The sequence below is a fragment of the Bombina bombina genome, chromosome 3 (assembly GCF_027579735.1).
Source record: "Bombina bombina isolate aBomBom1 chromosome 3, aBomBom1.pri, whole genome shotgun sequence".
NCBI classification, from domain to species: Eukaryota; Metazoa; Chordata; class Amphibia; order Anura; family Bombinatoridae; genus Bombina; species Bombina bombina.
Genome location: NC_069501.1, coordinates 1,026,696,998 through 1,026,715,981, shown reverse-complemented (window position 1 = coordinate 1,026,715,981; position 18,984 = coordinate 1,026,696,998). Strand labels below are relative to the sequence as shown.

The following is an 18,984-nucleotide window of genomic DNA, read 5'->3' as shown; positions in this document are numbered from 1 at the left end:
TTTTTTACTGACTCCTAAATGTTAAACAGATTTGTCTATCCCTGCCTTCAAAGGCTATTAAAAAGTGAATACATGTAATTATTTTAATCAAAGCAATGATTAGCCTTAGAATACTATGTAGATACATTTTTTACAATTTTATTGTAACATAATTGTAAAGTTTTAGTTTCTATAAAGTACTTTAGTTTCTATAAAATAATGGACTCTACCATGTTTGAACTTAACTTTCCCCTTATCTCTTTTGTGGTGAGGCAATGAGGGACAGATATAAAAGTCAATAGAAGATACAGAGTCTATTTTATTGCCTGTTTTATATATGTCCCTAATTGTCCTCAGCAGAAGAGATAGATAAAGGGAAACTTAAGTTCAGACATTGCTACACCGATTAGAAAACCAACAATTTTTAGAGTTAAATTACAGGAAAAGGGGGCAAAATAATTAAAGTATATTGCAGAGTTTTTAAAGTACACATAATTCAACATTGTATATTAGAATATCATCCTTTTTAATATACCTTTTAATATGTAAAGGGGAAATACATTTAGAATTTAGTTTATATATGTCATGCGGTACAAAGCCCATTGTACCGCATAACGTGTATATGTGTGTGTGTGTATATATATATATATATATATATATATATATATATATATATATATATATATATATGTGTGTGTGTGTATGTATATATATATATATATATATATATATATATATATATATATATATATATATATACAGGTAGCCCTCAGTTTACGCTGGGGTTAGGTTCCAGAAGGAATCGTTGTAAATTGAAACCCAGTTTATAATGTAAGTCAATGGGAAGGGAGGGAGTTAGATTCCAGGCCCCTCTCAAAATTGTAATGAGTAACACCTAATACATTATTTTTAAAGATTTGAAATGAAGACTTTAAATGCTAAACAGCATTATAAACCTAAATAATCACACAATAGACTGTATCATCAAACTAAGTTTAATGAACAAAAACATTTTTTTACTTGCATTTTTCTGCAAACAGTTCTCTGCATTGTTAGCATGTTAGATAATATTGGGTCTGCACCTATTCGATGCATTTCATTCTAGAGTGATTAATAGGCAGTTAGGCACCCTCATCTCAAGCAGCTGGAGAGGAAGATAATAGGGAAATTGCTGCTAGGTCTTGTTGCTTGAAAGCTGCTCGATAGCTAAGGTCTGTTCTATGTACACAGATTAATTTCAGTCTGCTAAATTGCATAACCTTGCTGCAACACAAGCGGACAGCTCCACCTACTGGCTATTTTAATTAGTGCACTGCTTTTCAATGCTTTTCAATAGCAGTCACATGACTGGAAAAAAAAAAGGTTGTTATTCTGAAACGGCGCAAATTGAACCAGCGTAAACTGAGGGCCACCTGTGTGTGTGTGTGTGTGTGTGTGTGTGTGTGTATGTATATATATATGTGTGTATATATATATATATATATATATATAATGTATGTGTGTATATATATATATATATATATGTGTGTGTGTCCTAGCTTCAGAGAAAAAAGTTAGTTGAGAGATGCTGTCCCTGAGGTATCTGTCTGCATATGGAACCAGAGCACCCTTCTATATGAAGGCAGGTGCCTGATCCTTAGACATTGACATGGCCTGTGTCACTGTCTGTAACAATTATCAGTCTGTGCCAGTGGGAGGTTTGGGAGGAAGGTGGGAGGGGCGGCACAATGGTAGAGAGAGGAGTGAGTGGGAGGGGCGGCACCCTACCTATCGAAAAAAAATAGTTTGGAAGGGAGAGAGGAGACACTACATTGCTGAAAAATCTGAATCAGGGTGGGGAGCACTACATAATGGTTGGGGGGAGGAGACTCCTATGTTACGGAAAACCATTTTATCTATCTCATATATAAATATATATATATCCAAATTAAAAAAAAAACTATAAACTGGGTACTGACAGACAGCTGCCTGTACCTAAGATGGCAGACGCCAGGAGGAGGGAGGGTTAGAGAGCTGTTTGGGAGGGATTAGGGAGGTGGGAGGGCAAAGGGGATCCTACACTGCAGAAAACCCCCCCCAAATAAATAAAATGAATTTATTTAAAAACAAAAAAAACTCCAAAAACTTCATACTGGCAATGGTGGTCAGGAGTGTGGGAGGGGAGAGAGCTGTTTGGGAGGGATCAGGTAGGTGGGAGGGTAATCCCTGTGTTAAAATACTATTACCCTTACCAGCTAACTAACTAACCCCTTCACTCCCAGGAATTTCAGAAGTGTGTGCACAGCTGCAATTAGCGAACTTCTAATTACTAAAAACTAATTGCAAAGCCATGCATGTCTGCTATTTCTGAATAAAGGGGACCCCAGAGAACCTTTTACAACCATTTGTCTTATGGCTGCAGTAGTTGTGTGTAAATAATTATAGTGAGAAACCCAAAGTTTGTAAAAAAGTTAATGATTTTTTAAATATGATCGTATTTGGCGGCGAAACAGTAGCATGAAATATACCGAAATATATAGTTTTGATAGGTAAATAAAAAAACAAACAAACTAGGCTTTTTTCTGTTTAAATAGAGTAATAGCAAAAATACTACAAATTCTTTGGTATTTTGGGAAAGATTCCTTTTTTTAACCTGGAAAGCATGTAATTGGATGAGAAAAGTATTAGCATTTCTTAATGACTTCTTACGCTAGAAGTCCTCTCCTAAATAAGCAAAATGCTGTTTCCCATCATAAAACTTTTTTTTTCTGTTTTCTTCTCTTCTAGTTAATGTGGTTAATTTAAAGGAACGGGAATCCTCTCTATCAACTGCAACAATGGCATCAGACCGGGATTATAAACACCTAAACGGTAAGGCTTTGCATAATTTAATAACCATTATGTGTCTGTAACACCAAGTATAGACTTGTTCTGTGGACTTTCTTTTTCTTCTTAAAACGGGGAGAGTCCACAGCTGCATTCATTACTTTTGTGAAATACAGAACCTGGCCAAAGACACCCCAGCCAAAGGCTTAAAGGGACAGTTTACACCAGAAGTTGTATTGTTTGAAAAGATAGATAATCCTTTTATTACCCATTCCCTAGTTTTGCATAACCAACACAGTTATATTAATACAGTTTTTACCCCTGTGATTACCTTGTATCTAAGCCTCTGCAAACTGCCCCCTTATTTCCGTTTTTTTTTACAGACTTTTATTTTAGCCAATCAGAGCTTGCTCACTGGAACTCCACGTGCGTGAGCACAGTGTTATCTATATGACAAACGTGAACTAACACCCTCTAGTGGTGAAAAACTGTCAAAATGCCTTGAGAAAAGAGGTGGCCTTAAAGGACTTAGAAATTAGCATATGAACATCCTAGGTTTAGCTTTCAACTAAGAATACCAAAAGAACAAAGCAAAATTGATAATAGTAAATTGGAAAATTGTTTAAAATTACATTCTCTATCTGGATCAAGAAAGTTTATTTTGGACTAGACTGTCTCTTTAAATACCTCCCCCACTTCCCTCATCCTCCAGTCATTCTTTGCCTTTCGTCACAGGTGGTTGGCAGAGAAGTGTTACAAGATAAGGGAATAGTCTCTTATGGAGGGTATTACTCTTCGAGATGGGACTGGAGTTTTAATTAGTTTTGTCAGCCTCTCAGTGAGAGCTTGGATGAAAGTTAGAGTCCGGAGATGCAGGGAGAGTCTTTCTGCGAAACCATCCCGACTCATATCAACAGCTCCATAAGCAATCAGCGTTGACGAGTTTCGCTGCCTGCTTTCTTCACTCAAGTCCATGTCAGAAGCGACGCTACTATCGGTCACACTTGAAGGACTGTGTTACTGTTCCACGGCATAGATTCCGGTAAGATCGTTTCATTTTCCTTATCACTGTGGGAATATAATGTAATGATAAAACACAGAGTCTCAGTGGGACTCCTTTATCTTTATAGAATAAAGGGTTAATATCTCCTGAGGGGGGTTATTGAACAGGGGGGGGTCTTTAATCATATTTGTTATGTGATTCTGTCTGCTTATGTGTAGTGATGTTGGGGCTCATGGCTTTTACGGAACGTACAGGTTTTTTCGAGCTACGCAGTTTCTTGATGGGACTAGCGCACTTTTCCTTGACCTGTGGGTTGCACCTCGTGACGGGGCGTGGTCACGTTTTCGTTCTCCATTTCCGTATTCTTGACCGAGGGTCGGTGGAGAGGGTCTATTATCTACTTGCCTGGGTCATTGGAGGTGGTGAATGCCCCAGCCATTGGGGGTGTGAGGTGCCAGTTATTTTTGTACAAAATTTGTCCGGTCAAGTTATGGAGGACCCTGATTTTTCTGAAGAGGATTTCTTGGATTCAGATTCCTGCTTAGATTGTATGGAGGCCCGGGTAATCCAGCCCAATCAATTATGTTCCGTATGCTGTAATAGGGTGCTCTTTTCTTCCTCTGGGGAAAGATTAGAGACCGCCGAGCCATCCGCCTCTGAGGATTCTGTGTCCCGCGAGGTGCGTTCCCTGGAATTTTCTGTTCCTACACAGGCAGTTGTCCCAAATATCGTTACTCCTCCGAAAGGAGGTTTATTTCTGCCAGAGGTTGCAACTCAGTTGCGCATGGCCATATTCTTGGCATTGCCGCATTTACAGTTTCCTGAGGACCAGCGAAGAGCTTATCCGTGTCCTCCTAACCTGAGCCAGGTTTTTCCTCTGGGGGAGCGGTTCCCTCTGAGGCTTCAGGGGTACTACAGTCAGGGTCGGGGCCTTCAAATGCCCCGTCGGAGATGGATTTTGCCTTTAGATTCAGACTGACACGCCTGCGTGTACTGCTGAGGCAGGTATTGGAGGCTTTGGAGGATTTCAGTCTTTATTGGCCTCCGGATCCTCAGTCTTCTGATTCTGATGGCGGACAGCGCAGGACGAGTCAGTGGAGGGATATGGATCCTACTCCTGATTGTCTTTTGTTTTGTGTATCTAATCCCAGTTCTGAGCTCTTGAGGAATCAGGTCTCTGACAGGCTGGCCCTGTTAGTGTTTCTATCTTCATTGGCATTCACCTGCGGGTGCTGCCTACTTTCTTTTGATCCGGTTAGGATGTGTTTCTTTTTTTCCCAGAGCTTGAGACTGTTGTAGACTTTTCCTTTTAGGAAACTCTCTTCTTCTCTGGGGTTTTGATACTAGCAATTTTATGGTCGCGATGGTTGTTGCTTTCGGCGGAAGTCATAAAAAAAAAAAAAAGGATGTTAAGAGACAATGCCTCAGAGCTTATTTGTCTGTCGTTTGTCTGTTTGTTTAATCTAGTCCTGCTAGGGTTTAGAACTTTCAGTTAGTCCTTGAACTGTTCGATTGTGCCCTGATCAGTAGGCTGGTCCTGGTTGGATATCAAGTTTGCTTACCTCTTGTTACGTGGTTGTTTTTCTTGTTTCAACAGGTTATAGGCTCTTCTATCCTAGATATCAGCTTAAGTTATTTCAGCTTGGTGGGGCGGCCAATGTTGGTTGTACTCAATGCTAAGTGTATTGTCCCTGCATAGCTTCCATGGTTTACTGGGATTGCGAATTCTGCTATGGCAGTATATTTGTAGTTCCTGAGGTCCTTGGACAGGAGCTAGAGTCCTCCCTTTCCGGGGGAGATGATCAGGTGACTGCATGGAGATCTTCAGTACCTGGTGTAGGGGGTGATTATCCCCCCTAATGGTTCTCCTTGTGGATTGGATTGCCCGATTTTTAGATCTCTTTCGCCAGTGTTTCTCTCCTCTTTTTTGAGGATTGCTATGCTTTTTGCTTCCCCTTGCCTTTTGGGGTAGGACTTTCGGTCATCTGGAAGCAGAAACTAGGTTCTTAGGGACCATTTTTGTCCTTACAGTATCCCCTTTTTTGATCCTACGTTCTTGGGGATCTGGGGGATTGTTATGCAGTCCTTACAGTATCCCCTTTTTTGATCCTACGTTCTTGGGGATCTGGGGGATTGCTATGCAGTCTCTCTTGTCGTGACCCAATAGGAGTTTTAGAATGCTCCTTCATTCGTTAATTCCTTGAGCTGTAGGTTTTCTGAGGTTTGGTCCAGACTGGATCTTTAGAGATGGTCATATTCTTTCAATCATGCAGTCCTGATCTCTTTTGGGTCCTTACTTTGTCTTTGGACTTTGTGGATGTTATCTTAGAGGCCTTTTGAGTAGACCGCCACTACCTGAAGCTCAACCCATTGTAATAGGCAGTGGTTTAAACGCACAAAACCAGCTACATATACACAAACCTGAAAATGCAATTTCTCATACATTTTATACTCTGCAGCTGGTATAACAAGTCATTAAAAATACATTTAATATAAAAACTATTTTACAGTGTACTGTCCCTTTAAGATAAAGGCAGATAAGTTCTTGAACTTTGATCCTCTGTGAAGGATTCCCTTTGGCACTGGATATTCTGTGCAGCAATTCCTCTGTCTCCTTATCAGAGATCTGAAGGTCCTTGGCACCAAGCAGTCTGGAAGTTTCAAACCTCAGTGTGAGGAGGGCTATGGAAGCCTCACTTGGACAAGAATAACTCAATGCGTTTCGTTCCGTAGCTTTGGAAATTTGAGTATAATGAATGTTGTCAATACCCTCCTTATATACGCTTTCTCCCCTGTTTCGTTTGACCCTTGAGTTACCTTTCAAAAATTGGTTGATAGATGTGTTTAATAGATTATTGGGAAGTGTGCATAATGAGAGTAATAGCTAGGTAGGCTCAGCACCTTGGTGCTATTTGCTTATTGGTGGCTACACATTTTATACGTACAGCCACAAATCGACAATTAGCACCCAGCTGAGCCTACCTGTCTATGGTTTTCAACAAAGGAAACCTAAATAATGAAGCAAATTAGAAAATAAAAGTAAATTGGAAAGTTGTTTAAAATTGTATGCTCTATCTGAATCATGAAAAAATGGGTTTCCTGTTCCTTTAAGGATAAAATGACAGCACATAATATAATCATTGCATAACATCAAAGACAAAAGTTTTAACTCCATTCTCAATCCTGGAATATCAGGAGGAGTAGATAGAACTGTTCACATGTATACCCTAGAATCAATCAATTAAGGAATGCTTGGATATCTAGATTGATATTTAAACCTTTAGGTTGTAGACTTCCTAACTGTTTAATCGAGTAGGTTTTACGTTGCCTTAATTTGAGTAGCGTATTTGTATCCCACACATTAGGTGTGATCCATTTAACCATGGGGATTATCCCAACTCAGTGAGGGAATAATCTAGATTTTATTAAAGAGACAAAGACAAGTATTTTGCATTAACTTTCCATTTACTGAACAGACAGCACTTAAAAGCATTGACAAATTTGAATAAGGTATACAAATTTTTTTTAACCAATAAGAATACAGTTACATGTTATGTAATAAGTAAACATCCAATCAGATAACAACCAAAGGTGTAAGTGGACAGAGGAATAACACCTAATCTTATTTGAGCTTTGCTGCTAATAACATAAAGAAAGTAGGAACAAAAATGAAACAAAATTCTGATACACATGCAAAAATGCAAAACAGAATAGTGAAGAATACAGGAAACTTGATGGAAGGAAAATGTCTCCAGAGACGAGAAGAAAAATCTTGGAAAGGAGAGACGTCATCCTGATGGAGAGAAGAAATTCTTGATGAAGTATATGATACCAAGGCTTGATCACATTTGGAATCCTGAATTTGTCGGGTTCTGGGCTGTAAAAGAGAACATGTAAAATAATAACATAATATATAATATAATCTTAATCATCTGGGAGGGATAATAATTATGTAAAATTTAATAAAATACATAAAAATAAGGGAGGGAAAATACTCGTCTCTGTCTCTTTAATAAAATCTAGATTATTCCTTCACTGAGTTAGAATAATCCCCATTTTATTACAAGGATAGAGACTCCTATTTTGCAAGTTTTTTTAAAGCAAAATTAATCATGACAAAAGATGGTGTGGAATTGAAGTTATAGGTTTGAAATAAAACTGTCGAAATACAGAATCAGATTACCAATCTGCTGCATTAAGGATTTCTTGTAATGAAGCAGATTTAATAAAGGCTTTTGAAGCTGAAGCTCCCCTAACTGAATGAGCTGAAAACTTGTCTTCCACACCAGCTAGAGACATAATCCACTTAACCCACCTACTTATAGTGGTAGTTGAAACAGGCAGATGAGGGGAAAGAAATGAAATAAGAAGTTGACAGGAAGAAGATGATAATCTAAAAGGTAAAGTTCTAGACTCATATTCTTTCAAGCAAGAAACAACACACAATTTAGGGCACTCAAAAAAATAAGGATAGAAAATAGAGGATGAAAGAGATTTAGTTCTCCTAGAAAGAGAAAAAACTACACCTTGAGGAGTAAACATTTTAGAAGCTAATTTGCAAGTCAATTGTTTAAGAGAAAGATCCTTATTAGAAGGCCAGTTAGTAAAGAAATTAATTAATAAATCAACATCCCAAAAATAAGAATGTTTAGGAACCGGAGGTTTTTTAACCCTGATTGCATTAAGAAGTTTTTTAATGGAAGAAATCTGGCCAATAGGAATATTAGTTAAAGGATAATGTCCTGCTGAAATTGCAACATTAATAGACCTGTATGCTAAACCTGCTCTGAACAATGACGTCAAATAGTTAATTACTTCATTCACTTCAGCTGAAAAGGGATCCAGGTCCCTGCTACTTCACCAATTAGACTATTTGAGCCATGCATATTTGTATAACTTCTTGGTTCCTGGTGCCCAAGAGTCTCTGAGTAGCGATTTAGCTTCTTCCGAAAGACTCTCGAATGACCAGGATCCCCTGAAATAATCTAGGCAATCAAATGAAGGGATCCCTGAAGAACTAGGTTGTGAGGTTGACCTATCGGGTCCAATAGAAGATCTTGTTGGAGAGGAAGAAGAAGAGGAGGAAGGTAAGACATATCTAAAAGGGCTAAAAACCAAGACTGGGCTGACCACCAGGGAGTTATTATAAGAACAGAAAGAAGATTCCTCCTGACAAATGAAATTGTTTGTGGAATCATTGAAAAAGGAGGGAATGCATAAGTTCCTAGAATTGGCCATTCCTGTAGGAACGCGTCCGTCGCTAGAGCTAGAGGATCCGGTCTGCAACTGAAAAATGCAGTCAGCTGATGATTCAAGCGAGATGCAAATAGGTCTATGGAAAAGGGACCCCTGAGATAAGACAAAATATGAAATATCTTGGGATTCAGTTTCAAATCGCTGGAATCCTGAAGATGGCGAGAACCCCAATCTGCCATAGTATTGTTCTGACCCGGAATATATTCTGCTTGAATGAGAATATTGTGATCCAAACAAGAATGGATAAATTCTGATGTTAAGTCCGACAATATTTTTGATGCAGTACCCCCCCAAACGGTTGAGGTACTTGACAGCAGAAATATTGTCCATCTTTAGAAGAACAGAAATAGGATGATTGGATCGAACAAAACTCTTGACCGCAAAAGAACCTGCTAATAATTCTAAACAATTGATATGGAGGTTCTTTTCTTCTGAAGTCCATTTGCCTCCAATAATGAGAGGACCAAACTGGCTCCCCATCCTGAATTGTTGGCATCTGATTCCAAAATAATCCAAGCTTCTAAATTTGCTAAGCACCATAACAATTTTGATCTTGCTTCCTCTGACAAAGAAATCTTGTGACAATAGGAAAAAACCTTTGCGAAGATAAAAAATCTTCAGTCTTTGAAGAGCTCTGTAATGAAGAGGAGCTGGAAAAATAGCTTGGATGGATGACGACAGGAGACCAATTATTTGAGCTAAAGTCCGAATTTGAAATTGAGGGATTTTGAGAACATTTGATCATATATATCTCTTTCTTTATTTTCTTGACTTTGTCCAAAGGAAGACTCAAAATAGCCGATTGAGAATCTATTAGAAATCCCAGAAATTTTAGAGATTGGGAAGCATTGATTTCGGATTTTTTGAAGTTGATTACAAAACCTAAATTCTGGAAGAGACTTATCGTTAAACTGAGATGAGAAATCAAAGAAAGAAGATCTTGGTGCATGATAAGGATATCGTCTAAATAAATTATAAGACGAACACCCCTCATTTGAAGCCAAGCAACAACAGGGCGAAGAATCTTTGTGAATGCCCAAGAAGCTGAAGAAAGTCCAAAAGGAATGCATGTGAATTGCCAAAGGTTGTTTTTCCAAAGAAATCTTAAAAAATTTCTGAAAGAATGGTGAATGGAAATCGAAAGGTATGCATCTTTCAGATCTAGACGAACTAACCAATCTTTTGGAAAAAGACAATCTCTGAGGAGATGAATTACCTCCATTTTGAAATGATTGTATTCTAGATGGTAATTGAGATCCCTTAGGTTTATAACAGGGCGAAAAGAACCCTCTTTCTTTTTTTACTAAGAACATGTTGTTGATGAATGACACTTTGTCTGAAGGAGCTATTTCTATAGCATGTTTATTGACTAATTCTGTAATTTCTAAATCAAGAAGGTGATAATCTGAATGGGAAAAAATTATGGGATTGGGAAGGTATGACTGATAGGGAATGGATATAAAGTTGAGGTGAAGACCCGAAACTGCTTGAAGTATCCACGGGTCTTGAGATATTTTTTTCCCAATTGTGAATAAATAAGGCAAGTCTGCCTCCTATCTTTTGAGGGAAAGAAAGCATGGAATGACAAATGTTCAAATTTACCTGAGAAGGGTCTTCTAGAACATCTTCCTCTAGATGGCCATTGTCTGCTTCTTGTTGGGAAGAAGCTGTTGAAGGAGGAAGATGGTACTGGGTTGTTCTGGTAGAGGGATCTGGATACATAGGATGAACGGCCAGGAAAGCGGCCCCTTCCTTTTCCGGCCCTGCCAAAAACTCTAGTATTTTGATTAAAGATTTTCTTTGTTTGAGATTTTATCTTGTTCAATGAATTTAGAGAAGAAACATAATTGGACAATTCTTTTAGTCCTGCGTCACCAAATAAGAATCCTTTGGCCTTTTGACCCATTTCAGTGAGAGCGAAATCAGATAATTTAGGGTCAAGTTTCCTTAATAAAATTCGTCTCCTTTGAGAAGACAGGGCTGAATTGGAGTCACCAACTCAACCCATTGTTTAATAATAGTGGGATCAATTTGAGTTTCCCTAGAAATAGCATCTTCGGACAATTCTAGTAACTTAGTTACCGGGCCAAGAGTGTCTAACAACTTGTCCTGACATGCTTTTAAAAACCTGTCAGGTCCTTTATGAATATTAAACATTTTTCTGCCAATAAACTTAAGTAAATTGAGATCAATCTCAGGAGTGGCATGAGCTAAATTTGGTAATTCGGGTCTAGGGCACTCTGCCCTTAAAATATTTTTAGATTTTTTAGATAATGGTCTCCTAATATAGTAAGCTATAAATTTAGAAACCCTTTTTGATGGTCTCCAATTAGAAGACCTAGGGTGTTCAATGTCATCTGGATCAAGGTAGGATTCCACTGCATTGTCTAGTAATCTGGGCTTCTTAGACTTGTTAAGTTTCTTAGACCTCTTATATTTGGGAGAATCACCATTAGAGGATGATGAGTCTGAAACATCCTCATACAATGAATCATCATCTTTAATATCATGATTTTTTTAGAATAATTGGAGTCTTCCAACTCAGATGTTGAAACCATGTCAACGTCATTTTTGCACTTAGTTATATGTTTCTTATTTTTTTCTATAACAAGCTCAGAATCTTCTGAGGAAAAATCCTGTAATTTTTGGGGTAGCGCAGACTCATTGTCTGAACCAGGCAGACCTTTATCAAAATTCTCAGCAGAAATTATAGGAGAAATTTCATCATTAATACATAAATGTTTTCTTTTACAAGTTGCTTTTTTAGGAATTTTGAAAGCATCATTAACTGCAGGCATAACTGACTGCATCTGTTGCTGGAGAGAAGCCATAGAGCAGCGGTCGCCAACCAGTGGTCCATGGACCACTGGTGGTCCACGAGAAGATGTTGGTGGTCCTTGACACCATCAAGCAGGAATTATTCTCCTCTGATGGTGTCACCCCCTGGCCGGACATCAGTGAAAACTTGCGTAGCTAGATTGTATTTTTAACTCCTCCCGCCCGGTGGGCTGCTCAGAGGAAGATGCTTCCATTCTAAAGCCAGCAGAGGTTGGTATACAGGGAGTGCAGAATTATTAGGCAAATGAGTATTTTGACCACATCATCCTCTTTATGCATGTTGTCTTACTCCAAGCTGTATAGGCTCGAAAGCCTACTACCAATTAAGCATATTAGGTGATGTGCATCTCTGTAATGAGAAGGGGTGTGGTCTAATGACATCAACACCCTATATCAGGTGTGCATAATTATTAGGCAACTTCCTTTCCTTTGTCAAAATGGGTCAAAAGAAGGACTTGACAGGCTCCGAAAAGTCAAAAATAGTGAGATATCTTGCAGAGGGATGCAGCACTCTTAAAATTGCAAAGCTTCTGAAGCGTGATCATCGAACAATCAAGCGTTTCATTCAAAATAGTCAACAGGGTCGCAAGAAGCGTGTGGAAAAACCAAGGCGCAAAATAACTGCCCATGAACTGAGAAAAGTCAAGCGTGCAGCTGCCAAGATGCCACTTGCCACCAGTTTGGCCATATTTCAGAGCTGCAACATCACTGGTAAAAATAAATAATTGAAATGGGTATATATTTGTTTTTTGTTAAGTTGCCTAATAATTATGCACAGTAATAGTCACCTGCACACACAGATATCCCCCTAAAATAGCTATAACTAAAAACAAACTAAAAACTACTTCCAAAACTATTCAGCTTTGATATTAATGAGTTTTTTGGGTTCATTGAGAACATGGTTGTTGTTCAATAATAAAATTAATCCTCAAAAATACAACTTGCCTTATAATTCTGCACTCCCTGTAGTCTTGGCTTGAAATAGTGGAATTAAAGTATATATAAAAAAGAAAATCTTAATTTTTTTTTTTTCATATTTCATTTATTTTGTTCCCTTTACCTGTCTCTTTGTAGTAGTTTTCCTAATTCCTTCAGATGGACTTACATCACTGTTTGTCTTCCTCCCATCAATCTTCTTTTTCTTTAATTAAATATTAATTGTTTTTCATTCTAATAATTTTCCCGCGCACAAAGCCATTCCACCTGAATTCCAGTAATTGCCATCCAGCAGATTAGCCATGTCAGACCAGTATAATAGTAATTGCCAGTAACATCAGCCGTGGTTAGCTCACATCCATATTGAGAGCTTTCTGATATAAACTTAATTTATGACTCTGATGTCTGTCTATGATCATAAGTAGTTTTGAATAATTCCTAACTGGGGAGGTAACTTGGAAGTCTTGTGGTCCTTTTAAACATAATTATTTCCCCCCCACGTTCTGCCTCTCTGTATCCATCTCAAAAGTTGGCACTCACCCTTCATCTGTCATTTGGAAGTATTCTCTCAGTTCTGTCATTCAGTTGTTTATTCCAAAACATCATTTTTACAAATGTGTAAATATATACATAATGTAAATTTAGCTATGGTTATACTAGTTATGTACAGTATGTGTGTGTATATATACTGTATGTATATATATATATATATATATATATATATATATATATATAAAAATATATATATAAATACATACATTATAGTCATTTATAGAGGTTTGTACCTTTTTAAAAAAAATAATGTTAGTGGTCCACAGGATTCAAAATTGTGAGTTTAGTGGTCCCTGAGATCCGAAAGGTTGGCGACCCCTGCCATAGAGGACATAATCTCTTTCAAAGATTTATTTGAAACCTCAGAAATATTCTCATTAGACATAGTTAAGCAATAGATACCAAACAGGCAAGCTAACCACTATGCTATCTATTCTAAACAGTTCAATGATTAAGCAAAACTATCTGATATTTAACAAAATAACTAGACTCAGTTTAACTTAAAAGGACACTGTACCCAAAAATATTCTTTTGTGATTCAGATTGAGCATGAAATTTTAAGCAACTTTCTAATTTACTCCTATTATCAAATTTTCTTCATTCTCTTGGTATCTTTATTTGAAATGCAAGAATGTAAGTTTACATGCCGGCCCATTTTTGGTGAACAACCTGGGTTGTCCTTGCTGATTGGTGGATAAATTCATCCACCAATAAAAAAGTGCTGTCCAGAGTACTGAAACCAGAAAAAAGCTTAGATGCCTTCTTTTTCAAATAATGATAGCAAGAGAACGAAGAAAAATTGATAATAGGAGTAAATTAAAAAGTTGTTTAAAATTGCATGCTCTATCTGAATTACAAAAGAAAAAATTTGGGTACAGTGTCCCTTTAAATAAATAACTAAGAGAAACTCCACAAATGTTGCTATTAATTATGGTAACTCATCAGAGGAGGAGGGGAAAAAAGTCTGTGAAGGATACTGAGGAGGCATTGAGGGCGGGAAATAGAAATAAGAAGATGCGTCACTAAGAGGGCGGAGACAAAGACCGACAAGAAGTAGCCCTGAGACGCAAGTGTAAAACCAACAAAGGAAGATAGAAATACCCAGGAGAAAAAATCACTCAAAAAGAAACGTAACGGTTAAGAAAGAGAATAAATATATTAGAAATAAAATGAAATGATATTACATTATTGTTATATTGCGGTCATAGCCCTCTAGGCTATTCCGGTTTTTATGGGACTTATATAAACAAATTGAGAAACATGAAATTGTATATACAAATATCAATAAACAACATTTTTTTATATATAATAATAAAATTCAAATACAGTACTTAACGTCTGTTCAGCAAAGTGAAAAAGAGGATTAGGTGTTATTCCTCTGTCCACTTATATCTTTGGTTGTTATCTGATTGGATATATACTTATTTCATAACATGTAACTGTCTTCTTATTGGTTAAAAAAATTTCTGTTTACCTTATTCAAATTTGTCAATGCTTTTAAGTGCTGTCTGTTCAGTAAATGGAAAGTTAATGCAAAATAGGAGTCTCTGTCCTTGTAATAAAATCCTAATTTCCAACCCTTCTGAATTGCTACAGTGTACACATTTGAAGTGTTCAGATACACTATATTGGTTAAACAAGTTAGTGATGTTTTTAGCTGTTCCTGGAATCTGTATTTGAATTTTCTCTTCGTTCTACCTATGTATATTAAGTTAGATTTACACTTCAACAAATACACCACTTAAGTGGTATTACAATTACATCTACTTTTGTACTGATAAATGTTTGCCTTATTTGGAGGAGCCAATCTGGGCTTTAGTCCACATACAACAAGGCTAGCCATAGTCATAATGTTAGTATATAAAGTATTGTTTTGTAGTTGTTTATCAGTTAAAGCCAAGGTACATTTAAAGTTCTCAGAATTAGAAAATCCTCAGTTGTTGTGCTGCTCTAGTAGGTCATTCCCTTGCCTGCTTAGAGAGCTGAGTGAATTAATGACTTGCAGTTCAAAATCTGCATGCAGCATAATCAGGTGACACTGACTTTAGCAAACCACAAGCCATTGGGTATTGCTCATACACCAGCTGCTTTACAGCTCACCCCTGTAATTCAGGAGCTATCAATGCTCTTTTGTGTTTGCTGACCTTTGCCATACTAATCATTAGATTGTAATCTCACAACAACATTGAAATAGCACAGATTCATTTTTTTTACAGAGTTTATATTTTTCATGGGTCACTCTAGTAGCTCTCACCATTAATGACTGGGATGTACAGAAAACCCAAAGATGCCTCTTCTCCCTGCAACTGACAATAAAAATAAATAAATAATAATAATATATATATATATATATATATATATATATATATATATATATATATATATATGTATATGTGTGTGTGTGTGTGTGTGTGTATCAGGATCAAAAAAACAATCGTCTGGTCTTTAGTTGGTCTTAAAATTAGGTAAATATGAACAACAACACATGACATATTACACTGTGTAATAATTTATTTAACAAAAATAAAGCCCAAATAGAGAAGTACACCCTTACTGCTTCCATAGGAATTAAGAGGATAAGTAGTAGCCAGATGCTGCTAATCAAATGCCCTTGATTAATTGATAATCATCAAGTGTGACCATCTCTATAAAAGCAAGTTTTAACAGTTTGCTGGTCTGGAGCAATCAGGTGTGTGTTAACAAAATGCCAAGGAGAAAAGACATCAGCAGTGATCTTAGAGAAGCGATTGTGATTTCAAGACAGTTGCCAATCTTCCCAGGAGTGGACGTCCCGGCAAATTCACCCCAATCTCAGACCGTGCAATGATCAGACAAATTTAAAAAAACAAAAACAAGAGTTACATCTCAGACTCCTCAGGCCTCAGTTAGCATGTTAAATGTTAAAGTTGATGAAAGTACAATTAGACTGAACATGTATGGTTTGTATGGAAGGGTTGCCAGGAAAAAGCCTCTTCTCTCTAAAAAGAACATGACAGTACAGCTTAGGTTTGTAAAGTTGCATCTGAACAAACCACAAGACTTCTGGAACAATGTCCTTTGGACAGACGGGACCAAAGTAGAGATGTTTGGCCATAATGCACAGCGCCACGCTTGGCGAAAACTAAACACTGTATATCAGCACAAAAACCTCATACGAACAGTCAAGCACGGTTGTGGAGGGGTGATGTTTTGGGCTTGTTTTGCAACCCAGGACCTAAGCAACTTGCAGTCATTGAGTCAACAATGAACTCCTCTGTATACCAAAGTATTCTAGAGTCAAATGTGAGGCCATCTGTCCGATAGCTAAAGCTTGGCCGAAATTAGTTAATGCAACAGCATAATGATCCCAAGCACTCCAGTAAATCTACAACAAAATGTCTGAAAAAGAAAAGAATCAAGGTGTTGCAATGGCCCAGTCAAAGTCCAGACCTCACCCAGCACATGTACATTGAGTGCAGTATTTGCCTATTATATGATGGCCTTTGGCTTTACTGAGTTGTGGAAATGTGGGTAGTTTGAAGTGCTAATAAAAATTAATATTCTCCACGGAAAGCCTCTCATAAAAAGAAAAAAGACCAGTACTATGCTGACAGAGCTATGTACTATTTTGGATTGCTACTATGTTTTTAATTGCTTTAGATAAAGGTTTCTTTTATAAGAGGCTTTTCTGTGGGGAATATACATTTTTATGCCATTAAAATGGATACTAAACCCAATTTTAAGCAACTTTCTAATTTACTCCTATTATCAATTTTTCTTTGTTCTCTTGGTATCTTTATTGGAAAAAGCAGGAATGTATGCTTAGGAGTCGTTCCATTTTTGGTTCAGCACCTTAGGTAGCGCTTGCTGATTGGTGGCTACCATTCTGAGGGTTGATGTTGTTGTTTTTTTTCCTTAGAAAATGAATCAGAGGATAGTAACCCCAAGCAAGATCAATCTGTTTCCTGCAGTGGAAGCAGCATTGATCCTGTGGTAGAAGGAGAACCATTTACCAGCTACTTTGATGAGAAGATACCAATCCCTGAAGATGAGGTGGTACGTACATGTGTAGTATACTGGAATGGATATTGTACTGTTAAAATTGCTTAAACCCCTTAGTGACCACAGCACTTTTCAGTTTTCTTACTGTTTGGGACCAGGGCTATTTTTACATTTATGCGGTGTTTGTGTTTAGCCGTAAATTTCCTCTTACTCATTTACTGTACCCACACATATTATCTACTGTTTTTCTCGCCATTAAATGGGCTTTCTAAAGATACCACACACTTTTTCTAACTTTGACCCCCAAAATCTGTTACACATCTACAACCACTAAATAAAACCCATGCTAAATAGTTTCTAAATTTTGTCCTGCGTTTAGAAATACCCAGGGCGAGATTACATATACGGCGCAGGCTTCAGCGCAACTGCTGAAAACCGCGCCGCCCGTAATTTCACCTTGCACATCGGGGTATTACATTAATCCCGCCGGCAGTTCATAAAGTGCAGTAAGTCAGATAAACTAGCGATGCCCAGAAATGTGCGTAAATACAAATTTCTGGAGTCGCCAGTGACTTACGGCACTTTAGAAACTGACGGCGCCTAAGAAAAAAAAAAAAAAAAACATTAAAGCTCCCGTAAAAGTCTAACATGCCTCCCAAAAATAAACCAGACACGTCAAGACCCCTATATCCGCCATCAAACCCACATTGGAACTAATAATAAAAGTATTAACCCCTAAACCGACAACCCCCCACAACACAATATGCCTAATTAAACTATTAACCCCTAATCCGCCATTCACACACATTGCAAACTACCTAATAAAAGTATTTACCCCTAAATCCGCCAACCGCAACTTCGCCTGAAACAGAAGTTAAGAAGCAGCGGTCGTAAGACCGCTGCTCTTTAACTTCTCCGCCAATTTTTTGGTGGGGGACTGAAATCATCCCGATCCGATCGGGATGATTGATACCCCCTGCTAGCAGCCGATTGGCCTCCGGTTAGCAGGGGGCAGCATTGCATAAGCATTTCACTAGAAATGCTTGTGCAATGATAAATGCCGACAGTGTATGATGTCGGCATTTAGCGATGTCGAATGGACATGATTCGCTATAGCGAATCATGTCCGCTCGACATTTGTTTTATCTACCCCTACAACTTTACACTTATTTTTTCAATATTTAAACAGCTAATAAAACTTAAAAAAATACATCTACATATTCTCAGACTAACCTTTTCTTTGAATGCATAATTTTATCTAACATTTATTTAGTGTTTAACGTCCATTTAATCTGTTCTCCGTTATCCATTTTACCTGCTGCATTGTAATAAAATGTTTACAAATAGTTCCTTTACCTTTATGATGTCATTTGAAATATCTACTTTTGATTCTGCAGCCTATAGTAATTAAGTATAGCAGTAAACATGAGGCAGCAGCAACAATTAACTTCTTGGAAGTGGAAGTAGAGAAAGCCCATCTAAAATTGAAAGGGTGTGCCTGCAGCAGGTTTGAATGTAATCAAATCTTCACAGCTGCTTGTTTGAATACATTGTTCCTTTAATAGACTTTAATAAGTGGTATAAAAATAAGTGTAACAACATGTTCCACATAAAGATAGTGAAACACATTAAGA

The 18,984-nt window shown here is 37.5% G+C and overlaps 1 protein-coding gene across 3 annotated transcripts in view; it reads left to right on the top strand.

Moving 5' to 3' along the window:
• SLC11A2 (solute carrier family 11 member 2) overlaps positions 1-18,984 on the top strand; it is a 192,752-nt gene that overhangs the window by 51,218 nt on the left and 122,550 nt on the right. For all 3 annotated transcript variants that reach the window (XM_053708216.1, XM_053708217.1, XM_053708218.1), the window contains exons 2-3: positions 2,746-2,829; positions 17,268-17,404. In XM_053708216.1, the coding sequence (XP_053564191.1) occupies positions 2,796-2,829; positions 17,268-17,404 (171 nt within the window). In that variant the 5' untranslated portion in view covers positions 2,746-2,795. The remainder of the gene's footprint in view (positions 1-2,745; positions 2,830-17,267; positions 17,405-18,984) is intronic.